This window comes from Vigna angularis, chromosome 11 (assembly GCF_016808095.1).
Source record: "Vigna angularis cultivar LongXiaoDou No.4 chromosome 11, ASM1680809v1, whole genome shotgun sequence".
Taxonomy (NCBI): Eukaryota; Viridiplantae; Streptophyta; class Magnoliopsida; order Fabales; family Fabaceae; genus Vigna; species Vigna angularis.
The window spans coordinates 8,208,388-8,221,659 of NC_068980.1; the positions used below are offsets into that span (position 1 = coordinate 8,208,388).

At 33.3% G+C, this 13,272-nt stretch overlaps 1 protein-coding gene across 1 annotated transcript; it reads right to left on the minus strand.

The window, feature by feature from the left end:
• Window positions 1-397: 397 nt before the first annotated feature.
• Window positions 398-4,230, minus strand: LOC108333618 (indole-3-acetic acid-amido synthetase GH3.10). Its single transcript, XM_017569089.2, has 4 exons — window positions 3,787-4,230; window positions 3,275-3,376; window positions 2,324-3,153; window positions 398-1,029 (listed from the first exon to the last, which is right to left on the minus strand). The coding sequence occupies exons 1-4, from the start codon at window positions 4,140-4,142 to the stop codon at window positions 485-487; spliced, it is 1,833 nt and encodes a 610-aa protein (XP_017424578.1). The 5' UTR covers window positions 4,143-4,230; the 3' UTR covers window positions 398-484.
• Between the last annotated feature and the right edge of the window lie 9,042 nt (window positions 4,231-13,272).

Sequence of the window (13,272 nt, forward strand, 5' to 3'; positions counted from 1 at the left end):
ACTATAAATTAGAAAACAAATTAAGAATCAATGGAATTATATATAATTCTTTTAGATAAAAATTATTAACTTTTAGATAAAAATTCTTTAATCTTAAGTAATTTAATTACTTTTTAAAATTTCAATTCCTGTCAAACAAATTTTATCCAAAACAGATTCTTTAAAACAACAATCAATTACCCTTTAAACAATGTACAACTCTAAAGCATAATGTTTAGCTTTTCCTATTAGAATATGATAGAAAACAATAACAAACTTAGGTCAATGTACACAGAAAAGTCTATGCAGTCCAAATTGCCACAGAGAAATTATTTTATGAAAAATTAGACAGTGTCAAACTACTAATTATCACACAATGAAAAAAATGTAGATAATATAATGTTATAGAGAAAAAAAATAGAAGAAGAAAAAAAGATATTGATTAGATGTTTAAAAATGATAGATGTGCATGAAGAAAAGAAAACAACGAGGCATACACGATGAATTAATGGGTTGAACTATAAGCAGTGCTGCGAAATGTTTTAATGGTGCATGCACTGAGAATTTTGACGAGGACAGGGTTGTTAGTGCACCTAGGAGTCTTGAACTGGCCCAGTGCTGCTCCAATCTCCACGAAATAATCCAAAATCTTCTTGAAAGTTCCTCTCTCTACAATGCAGAGTTTCAAAGGCCCTATTGAACTGGTTTTCCTTGCAACCACATAGCCATGGTCGACAAAAGCTGCATCCATTTCCCTGCAACATGCTTCAAGTACCTTATCCTCAGCCTCACCTTTCACCTCCCAGAAAATGACGTAACACCCTGGTTCGTTAGAGATATCTGCATAGCTTGTAAAATCAACAAGCTCAGCTTTGCCCTTGTTCAGAATCTGTGACCCTTTCTCTACCACCAGTTGAAGGTCTTTCTCTGTGTTCTTATCTATATTCACTGTTAGAATTAGTTTTCTTCTGCATATGAAATTCAACTTTGGGGTTCCATTGTGAAAACCTCCCACTTCCACCACATCTCCGAGTCTGCACCTATACAACCCTGAAAAATAAAATGTTTTATTCATTCTGTATAGACAAAAAAAACAATGTTTTAATGAACTGTTTGATATTTAAGGATATTTTCATATTCTACTTGTCTCTATATATATTCCAATATTGTCTGATTAGGTATTTGTTGAATCTCGTTTGACTAGGTTAGGGGAAGAAGCTTTTTATGTTGCTTATTCATTCAAACCAATTCTGCTAATATATTGATCAGTTCACTTCAATTTGAAGTTAGGAAAAAAAAACCTCGGATACCAAACGGGTGTGTACCTAACGAGAAATAAGAAGAAAGGAGAGATAAGTGATTAATACAGTGCAAGAGAAAAAGGGAACACAAATAAATGTTTGTATGTTGAATAATCAAAAGTGATTTATGTTATGTCAAATCACATTGATTTCTTAACATTTTTGATGCAGCAACCCGCTCATTAGTTGTATACAAGTTGTTGTTAGCTGAAGGAGTTGGAGCATCTATGGAAAATAGAAATATCGAGAAAGATTAGGTTCTAGTTCGGCTAGAAGTTTGAAAATGACCAGTGCTGACAATATCATGGTAAATCCTTGTCAGAACTCAGAAGAGACTGGAATGACAGGTACATAACATCAAGCAAAATAACAAAAAGCCAAAGCTCACGCACGACATATGATGTGTGATGTGGGCTCACAGCCCCAAATTATGACCAACACCATCCAGAACTCGAGATGTTTCCAAAACCCATTTGCAGAATATTGTGTTTCAATTATGCATCTATCTGCTTATATCTAACTGAACTTGAATGATTAGATGATCTAACATATAAACATAAGAGATTTGGTTCAACCAGATTTTGGGTACATGTCCTTGTTTGTGTGCAATTTCTGATCATGTGCTGCTTGTAATTGACACCTATATAGGTAAACCTATTAGGATCTAATGCTCCACACTAGGCATTATTTTATGTCAAGGACAATGGTTCTAATCACCCATACCTAACCGAATCTAGAACAAGTTCATGTGCAATGGCTTTAAGAATAGAGAATTACGACCTTTTATTAGATTTGTTTATCTCTCATTTTAACGAGTTTTGTTCATTTTTTCTAAATTTAATTCAGTAAGATCTATGGAAAAACTTTTGCTTAGAATGAATGATTTATATCTAACATATTCAGTGCTTTATTTGTAGAATAGTTTTCACTAAAAAAAGTCAAAAGATATATAAATTACGTGTGTTAAATTAAATATTCGAAGGAACTAAGATGTTCAAGTATTATATACAATAGAAGATCATGGATGAGTGAATTAATGTTACCAGTAAAAGTTGTAAGCACTATTTCGTACTCTTGGCCAACTTTAACCTGGGAAAGAGGGATTGGCTCGCCTTCCACGAAATCATGATCAGCTACAAAGCTGGAATCTTGTTTGCGTTTGTGTCTATAAAGTGGTATGAATTCAAAGTAAGAGAACGTGGGTACCACAGCAAAGGTTACTTTCTCTGGAGGCAAACTCGGATCCACATTAATCCCTATCCAGCTCTCAGTTGAACCATAGTCACCACTTATTAGTGCAACCCCATTTGTATAATGCCTAAGCCTTTTCAAGTAAGGTTGCATAGAACCTGTCATTATGGAACAAACGTACTTGGCGTTCGGCCAAAGTTTGGGAACCAAACCAAACCAATCCACCGCTTCTAGCTCCAAGCAAGAGGCTTCTAGTTTTGAGGCCAAAGATGGGTTTGAAGAGATGATACCCAAAACAGCATCTCTCATTTTGGGTATCTTGATTCTTGAACTCAAAGTCCCATCTCTAATGTCATTGCAAATGTCTTTCCAAACCTCTTCCAAGGTGCAAAAAGCTTGCACTATGCCATAGACAAAAGCCGAGGAAATAAACTCTACGTGATCACAGAGGAAGAGGCCAAGAAGGAGGTGACCGTACGTTGATTGTTTGTAATCCCCTCCTGATATAACTTCGTATGGACTGGAAATGAATGCCTTTGTTTTCTCTTGTTTGGTTTTGAATTCCTGGCTTTCATAATAATGCGTTGTGGCTGTTCCAGCCGTTAAACCTCCTTTTGTTTTGAACTGGTTGCTGCTGTATATGAATTCAAGAATCCTTCCTCCTTCCCTTGTGGGATAAACCCTATAAACAGTGATGAAAACAAAAGGCATAAGAACTTCAAAAGGATTAACTATGTATCTCATAGCTACTAGCTAGGTCATCGTGACTAGTTAAAAAATTATGAGACTTGAGATAAGCACACCTTGATCTAAAGGCTGCTGATAAAGTGAAAGTTTGAAGGGTCGTTTGAGCACTATGGCGGGTAAAGGGTACGAACTTCTGCCTCCCCTCTGTCGTTCCAGAACTGCACAACCTCTACCTCATAAGATTATATTTTGAAGAAAAGAAAAACTATCACACAGCCGAAGAAGATCTGACATAAAGACAGCAGGGAAAAACAATAATCTTAATATTTCATAATCAATATGCATGACCATTAATTATTTAGTTGGAGACCATTAATTAATTGCACCTAGATTGTCTTTAATATATAGATAGACGAATAGCTATACAGAGAATGAGGCAAGGAATCATTAATCATTCTATATCCTGACTCACCCATTCATCTCATCACCCGAAAGAGGAAGGAAAGAACACAAAACTAAAATTACGGCCATGAATCCCATTTATCACCCAAAAGGGAAAGGAGAAAATATGAAAGAAATCTAACAAACACTCACATTCACAAGTATAAATAGAGAAAGGCAATGGTACCTTAAAGAGAGGGTGGTTATAGGTTGTTGTGTGAGTATAGGAGCAGTGTCTCCATCTGCAATTTTTTGGATATAGGGCTCGAAATCTGCATGCGAAGCAAGGGGAACAAGAGAAGTGAAAAGAGATTCCAACTGAGAAGCATCCATGTCTGAGATCCTGTAGCTCCCCAACCATTTCTTCAGATATTCAACCCCACAGTTCTGCTTAAGAATCCTACACAATGTCTGAGTCTGAACAGAAGCGGCGTTCTCAGAAACGTGTTGAAACCAGGTAATGATATCATCAAAGTCAGTAATGCAGTTGGAATTGGAGAAGGTGGTGGCATGGGTGTTGCAACTGAGAAGTGCAGGTTCCATTGAAGAGGGTTATCAGTGCTGCTGGGGCATTGGCAAGTTTTGATATAAAATGAATAAATCCAGTGTTGGTGGGTATCTGTTTCCACAAAAAAATGTGCCAAACTAAGCTATAAGTTTCTTTATTTTTGTTATGAATCATGGCAATATCCCGGTTTGCATTCAAGAATGGTACGATCAGTTAGAGACCACAAGAAATTGGATTATGAATTATCATTTTTGGTAGGGGGACCGAGCTACAGCCTATAACTTTCCTTCCAAAATTTATTGTGAGCCACCGTTCAAAAATCAGACCTACGTACAGTGTCTTCGACAGATACCAGTTGAATATTGTGTGGTGAGTTATACGGACAACTACGGAGTAAATAACAATCATATACAATTATTATTATTTTTATATTATTACAATTACAATATGGTTATATTACAATAGATTATATTGGTGATGAAAATATATTTTAATTTATTTTCATCTCAGACGTTATGATACAGTTAAAAAATAAACAAAGTAAGAAGAGAAGAGGAGTTTATGTTATCTCCCATGCCAGCAACTGTTATAAGTGACTTTCCAGGTTGGAAAATATTACTTTTAAATAATTCACATTTAATTTTATTTTAACAAATTATTTTTGAACAATTCCAAGTAATTCATTTAGCAGACTTAATTGTGAAATGTGGTGATATTTTAAAATTATTTCCCTTAGAAAAGATTATCAGTTGAAATAAATACAAAAAAAATTATTTTATTTATTATTAATAACTTTATTTATCACCAATTTATTTTGTATATTACTTTAGTCTTATTTGATCATGATATCTCATCAAAACAACATAAACTTTGCATCATTTGAAATCACATGAAAGTCAGTTCAAATCAATGCAAATAAACAAAAACAAACACACTCAATCATCGCATTTTTCCTCTGTGCCATTAGAAATATATATGAACAAAAACAAACTATTTCTGTGTTGGCGAGAGTATTTGAACAAAAATATGGTTCTAACGTATTATTATAAATGAAAATATTTAAAAATATATTCAAAAATTTTATATTTCTAAGATTCAATTTATATTCAAATTCTCTAATTGAGCCTGATCATTTATTTTTGTTCCGTCTTTGTTACATAACTTATTTTTTCTACTACTGTATCTAAAATATATTAGATTATGAAATAAAATTAGTTTATAAACTCAATCGAGGCTCATAACTTAAGTTATTAATTAATACATTAGTTTATTAAATTAAAAATATTTAGCATAATTAATCAATAAATTTGAAATAATATAATAGATATAATTATCTATATTTTATTATATAAATAAACTATGTATTTTTTAAGACAAAAATGTTGTAATTATAATTTTAATTAATTTAAAATATATTTACAAAATTATAAATATTAAAATTTCTTTCTTAAAGTTGTGATTTCTTCTTGTAAGGTTTGTGGGACATACCAGAAACTATAGTACCGTTTGTTCCCAGCTGGCTGGAGCGCTTACTTCAGTTACTTTCTTTCTCATCTTATTAACCATTCACATCCTCAGCAGTACGTACAGTAACACAGTACAGTACGAAACTTTTTTTTTTTTTTCATTTTAAAAGTATCTTTCTAGGGTGGGAATTTAACCATGTGTTCAATTAATCTTACCTTCAGTTGATATTTTTCACACGATGATCCAAATGGGTTAAAAGTATGTTTTTGATTAATAATGTTTAAAGCAAAGATGATTTTTATTGGGGCAGCAACATCTTAAATACTTGTCAAAATAAATTGTAATCTGGGAGCCAATCTGACTCATCGCGGTTTTGAGTTAGAATGAGTTTGAAGAAAATATAATTTTTTTTATGCAGATTAATTTTTAACCCTATTTATTTAGAATCTGGTTCACCGGGTTGAACCCATAGTGAGCCGAGTTGACTCACCAACCCATTTAATTTAATTTAATTATTTATTATTTTGTGTTTTAATATTATTTGTTAGTATTTTTTTATTATATTGTAGAGGGTGATAAAGAAGAAGATGTTTAAAGAGAGAAAAATATTATAGATTTTTCTATTCAAGACTCTAATATTATAAATGGACAAATGATACAAAAATTATCAATATCAAAGACTTATTTGTTTGTCTTTTGTACATGTTTTTTGATTACGCTTGAATTGTATAATATTTTTTTTTTATTTTGAATTGTTTTTGTAGGTTAACACCATTTTAGTGTGACGTTTATTTAGATTTGAATTAAAAAAATATTGTAACTTTTTTTAAAAAAAACTTATAATTAAATGAGCTAGTCAGCCAACCCGTTTAACCTACCAACCCGTGGTGGGTCGAGTCGGGTTCGAATTTTTTCAGCTTGCTAATAAGTTAACCAGATTGGATTGACTTACTAAGTGATCAACCCGTGGTGAGCCGAACCGGGTCGAGCTGATTATCCGTTTTTGACAGTTCTAAATACTTTGTAACATGATGAAAATTTACTTACACTTTTTAAGAATTTTTCTCTATTTATTTTTTAATTATATATTGATATTGATATTTGTGAAATTTATTATATATTATTTTTAATTTTCTTATTCTCTATTCAATCTTTATTTTAATTAAATGATTTAATATAGTTTATTATATTAAGTTGATATGAATATCTTTTAAAAGGTAATCTATCTCATTATATTAATTTCTCTTTAGTTTTTTTTTCATCCACAGTTTTTTTTTTCACAGCACACTTCTCTCACCACTTTCATCACTACCTCTTTTCTTAAAGGTTTAGTTTTGAAAACATCATACTAGTTTGAGTTGAGCTTAAAATACGAGATTTTATTAAGGTTGAAAGGTGAAAGAATTCAAAAATAAAATAAAATTTAAAAAATTTGAAAAATTAATAAAAAAAAATGGACTTGAGATAAAAGGAAGAAATAGGAATAAAAATAGATAGGAAGGTATAAAGTGTGGAGGGTAAAAAAAAGTCCTGAAAGAAAGAAAGAAGAGGACAGGGGAAAGTAGTGGAAAAGAGAACAAACAAGAGAAAAAAAAGATTGGTGAAAGGTGGTGGATGGTTAAAGAAAATGAAGAAAAAAGAAAAGTACAGAGAAAAAAAATTAGATTTTAATGGAAAATATAATTTCAAACCATATTAATATCAATTTAATGGAAATTGATTTTTTTATGACAAAAAAAATTAAGAGATCACATTAAATTAACTCAAAAATATAAAATACTAATTATTTTTTCCATCAACACTTCTATTTTATTTTTCCTATATTTTCTCTTAAATCTAATATTTCTCTTTAAGCAAATCTTAATGTTCATCTCATTTAAGCTTAATTTGAGAGATTAAAAAATAAATATGAAAAAAAACATAAAATAATAGATATGATAAATGATTTAAAAGAATATAGAAAAAATAAGGTAAAAATTAAACGAGGAAATAGTATATATATATATATATATATATATATATATATATATATATATATATATATATATATATATATATATATATATATATATATATATATATATATATATATATATATATATATATATCAACAATAGCCCAAAAAATGGGTGGATCTCAAGTATTTTTTATTTTCACAATGTTGTATTTTTACCATTAAAAAGTACTTAGGAAATAGCTAACGTGACTTTGTTCCAACCAAAAAACACCTCGATTAAGGTTATCATACATAATCTAATGATTTTGAATAAGGTTAAAGATATATTTTACAAGTGTTGACTTCTTTAATTATTTTCAAATTTAAAATAAATATTTTTTATCTTTTAAATATTGAATTAAATCTATCTCCTAACCAATATTTAGAGCTTTCAAACACACATTTCCACATTTTTATTTTAAAACTTTCATTATTCTTTAGATTTTTATCATAAAAATTATAAAAAATTCACACCTTTAAAAGAAAAAAAAAATGTCAGAACCCATTTAAAACACACTCATGATTCGTTTTAGTGGAGTTCACGTGTCAAGAGGGGGGACTCGACACCAGACGACGGACGCCCAGTGTCAAGCGAAGAGGATTAGGAAATCAGATAGTGGAAGGCAGGTGTCAACAGATGAGCGGACGTTCGTTTTTGACGTTGGAAGGAAAACTTTGAGTTTCAAAAATTCACGCCATTCTCTGCATGCAACCTTTTCTCCAAACTCTGAAAATCTCATTTCTCCTTCTTCTCTCTAAAACTCTCCCTTCTCTCTACGAAATCTCACCCTTTCTCTTCTCCGATCTCCGTTCAGACACCGTAGAAGCACTTACGGCGTCAAGAGGACGAGCGTCTGCATTTCGAAATACCGTGCTTGAGCGTTCGGCCAAGCATAGTTGTGTCTTGATATTCTGTTATAAACTTAAGTATATATATATATATATATATTTTAGTTATTCTTAAAGACTATTCCAATAGTATTTAAGTATAATTATCAAGCCTCTTCTCTTTAAGTTTAGTAGCATTTGGTCTTATATCAAGTGTTCGTCCTAAGCAAGTGTTTGGTCTTACACCCGGCACTCGTTCTAGCTCCTTAAGCTAAACTTCATAATAAGAGCGTTCGTTCAAGCCCACTAGGGTTCGCTCACTATAGTGTTCAGTCTTTGACTGACATTCGGATTTCTTGATACTAAACCCAAATAAGCTAAGTTTTCATAAGCGTTCGTTTTCTTCATGTTAATCCTTCTAATTATTATTTTTGAATGTCTTGAAGTTTCCGTATCCATTGGTTCCATCCTAGAGAGTCTTCATACTTGGCATGGTTTTTTGATGTTCAATTGGAGCTCTCAAGAGTCAGTTCATCTAATTGGCTCATTTTGTAATTAACGTTCGATCCATTCGTTTCTTGTGATATATGATTGTACTTGTTATCTTTCTCAACCCGATATTAACCCCATGGTCTTAATCTATTCTGGAATTGGAGATCTCTCGGTCTTGCTCCACGTGTTCGGTCTCGTTCTGAGTTCGGGTTGAACGTTCATTATTTGGAATCCTTATGAATCTTTGTACGAGGTGGTTAAGTGAGATAATTATTAATGAAAGATGAAGAAAATGTGATATGGATTGAAATGTTTGAATTATGGATGAGCATTCCGGGGAGGAATGACTCATGAATGAATATTGAAATTGGTAAAGTATGAATGTGGGCATGCTAAGCTGGCGATTCATCCTGATGTTCCGTGAGTACTCGTCCTCACGTAGAGGAGGGTAAGTCATGTGTGGGAACCACAGGAGGTCCTAGTCCTTATGGTTAATTTGGACAGATAGGACTAACCTCAGGTGGCAGCTGTTGAGGGCATCCCAGTTACTACATCACCCGGGTGCACGAACGTCGTAGCTACACAGATTTCATACAGTCCGAACAGTCAGTCTAGTATTAAGCTTTGTATGAACGTATGATGAACTATCTTGTTTGTTTGATTTTTTTGAAATGTATGTTTATACATGAATTAAATTACATAAGCTTATCCTGTGTTTCCTATCTTGTCTTGTTTTGTACGTTCGTCTTTGTCATTGCAATGATCATCCGTATGGATGTGAGTAGAAGGAGACGTACTGTTGGAAGAGACGCTGGAGGAAGAGAACCTGGTCGAGGTTGAAGTGAAGACCAAACAATAGGACGTTTGGATAATAGCTTAGTTGATTGTAAGGTGATCGTTCGATCACCTTTCTCCTTTGTTTTAGTATGACCGTTCGGTATCTTCTTTTGTAAACCGTTCGGTCAGGAGTGTACCTTGTACAACTTTATTTTCTAGTAATGCTTTGTAAGGCCGTTCGGTCATAGTCGTATGCTCTGTTTAATGTAAGACTGATCTGAGTTATTATTAAATGTGATCATTCTATTATATGGTTTTAATCTGTATTTTTGAGATGTTACAATAAATAAATAAATATATATATATATATATATATATATATATATATATATATATATATATATATATATATATATATATATATATATATATATATATAATGAGTAGTAAATAAATATGAATATTTAATTATCTGGTGGTGAGTGGAACCGATATAAATGTTATACTATTTGTTAATATTAGTAAATTTTAGTGATTAACGCAACACTGTAGTTTTCGGTGCGTGCGAACGTAGATTCTGGTTGTGCTGAAGAGTCTAGGAAAAATAGTCAATGCTGTTTTACTTTTGTCTCATTTTTTGTATCTTTGTTCTTACCATCTTCTCTTTATCCACGTGAAGAAACGTGAACAACTTCCTAGTACAACATCTGCTGTCACTAATGTTTGAAGAGAGTGACAATCAGTTAATTTTTTTTTACATTATACATTAGATAATAGTTTATCTATAAAACATGATTTTAACGGTTAATATATTTGCATTAATTTGAATGCATATGTAAATGTTCTAATTATTGGCAATGCATGCAATATCCACCGCCTTAGGTATTCGGCGACAGTATCTTAATCACAGCAGTGATATTTGACTTACGTGTGAGGAGCCACCACCGAGGAAAGTATTTATTTGGAAGAACCCAATATTCAAAGTTAGGTTGGAATAAATACGACAATGGTAACACTAGTGCAGAAAGGGGCATAGACGTCCGTTCTTTAGGCCTTTTAACGTCCGACCTCCAACGGACGTCTATGCGGGTGACGTCTATGTAGACGTCCGTTGTGTCAGCCCGGACGTCTATATAGACGTCCGCTGTGTCAGGCCGGACGTCTATATGGACGTCCGCTGTGTCCGGCCGGACGTCTATATGGACGTCTGCTGTGTCAGGCCGGATGTCTATATAGACGTCCGCTGTGACCTCTCGGACGTCTATATACTACTGCAGAAAGGGCTTTATTAGACGGCTTATTTAGGGTTATTTAGGATTACGGGTTAGGGTTATTTAGGATTACGGGTTTGAACGTTTGTTTGTGCACTGCAACACGTCTGAAGAACAGATTCAGAAGGAAAATGGAAGAAGATGGAGGAGTAAACGACCTAAAAATGTAGGCCAAAAAACGCCGCCCAAGAACACGCAACAAACTGCACCAAAATGCACCGAAAACAATTTTTAATCGGTCCAAATGAAAGATATGTCATCACTGAACAATTTAATCGGAACAAAAGTAAGATTAAATGACCCAAAACACATAAAAACCAACCTGGAAATGCAAGGCGCAGAGGGAAAGGTTCGCATAACTTCTCGCGGGTTCGCGTTTTGGAGTGTGTATCTTTATTTTAAACGTCTTTTGAACGTCAGTTGTGGCGGGGGCCGGACGTCTATTATATATGGACGTCCGTCCCCCTCCAGGACGGACGTTCAAGAGGCTAACAGGGTAGTTGAACCCATCAGCCTCTTGAACGTCCGTCCTGGAGGGGGACGGTCGTCTATTATATATGGACGTCCGTCCCCCTCCAGGACGGACGTTCAAGAGACTGACGGGTTGTACTACGCTGTCAGTCTCTTGAACGTCCGTCCTGGAGGGGGACGGACGTCCATATATAATAGACGACCGTCCCCCTCCAGGACGGACGTTCAAGAGGCTGATGGGTTCAACTACCCTGTTAGCCTCTTGAACGTCCGTCCTGGAGGGGGACGGACGTCCATATATAATAGACGACCGTCCCCCTCCAGGACGGACGTTCAAGAGGCTGACAGGGTAGTGAACCCATCAGCCTCTTGAACGTCCGTCCTGGAGGGGGACGGACGTCCATATATAGTAGACGTCCGTCCCCCTCCAGGACAGACGTTCAAGAGGCTGAATCTTCAACTCTCATATCAGGCTTTTGAACGTCCGTTAGAGGGGTCTGTCGTCTACTATATTATAGACGTCCGGCTCCCTCTAGGACGGACGTCTTCTTACTCAATTATTTACGTTTATGCCACCGGTCAATTATTTACGTTGGAGTTTTCGTGAACGGACGTCTATGGGGTGACGTTAAAGATCAATTCTGCACTAGTGTAAATAAGAGCATGAAAATGTTTTTGGATTTTTGTTGTGAAATATCAAGACCACAGATTGATATAGACCGTCCATGTTGGTGTAAGTGGTGGACCAGAATGCAGAAACTTTCAGAAGAAATTATGTGTATGGGTATGGGCTATTTAGAAAAAGTATTTTGGTGAATGCAGAGTGGTGTGACACTTGACCTGTTTCACCTGCCATTTCGACACCCTTCTCTGAAAAATCTGTATGTGCCCACCAAACTATGAGGCTCAGGTTTCACTACACTCTCCTTATTATCTCTTTCTCTCACTGTCACTCCAGTCCAACTGTGTCACAAAGTTTTGGCTTTTTTTCAAGTCTAATTTGTGTTAGTTACATAGTTCTACGTCAGATAAAACAACATAGTTTTATATGAATTTATATATATATATATATATAATATAAGATATCTTTATTCACGAATAATATTTTATCAGTGTGAATATATCTGTGTGTTAAACATTTCTACAATTTGAAAGTGTTATTATGAAAATGGATAAATATTTAAAAATTATCAATTTAGGAGAACTTGTATATATCACAATTTTATTAAGTAGTACTAGCTAAGAAGAGCTTGAAATTATTATAAGTGAACACGGTTTTGATGTATTATGATATGATTATGGGTGTAATTGATTGTTTATTATTATTCTTTTATTTTACAAAGTGAAGTCACAAGATGGTGATACAATTTCAATAGAGAATGGTTTCAAGGAAAGTTGCTAACTTTTGATACAACTTTAAGTTGATGAAAAAGTTGTTGTGGCTTGTGACTTAATTGAAGAATAACTTTTATAGAAGTTGTGTGATGGTAAATTCGACTTTTGTGTTATAGTATTTGACCTAAAGTCTTGTCATCTTCACATAACTTTTTTTTGTTGTAGTTTATCATATTTGAACTAATTTTTTTAGTTTTATAGTGATTTTTTAAAAATGTATTTTATTTGTTATTTTTTATTGTGTTAAAAAAAAGGGAGTGGAAGAAAAAACTATGGAATAAATTTTTTATGTTGGTGTTATTTAAAGTAATTTAATTAAAATATATTTGAAGAAGTAATAAATATTGATAAATATATAATAAGAATTATGATATACAATAATTTCAAAAATGATGAAAATTTTATCTTTGGCCAATTTACTTTATTATGACCTCCACTTCTACAACAAGAATATTTATTTGTTTTATT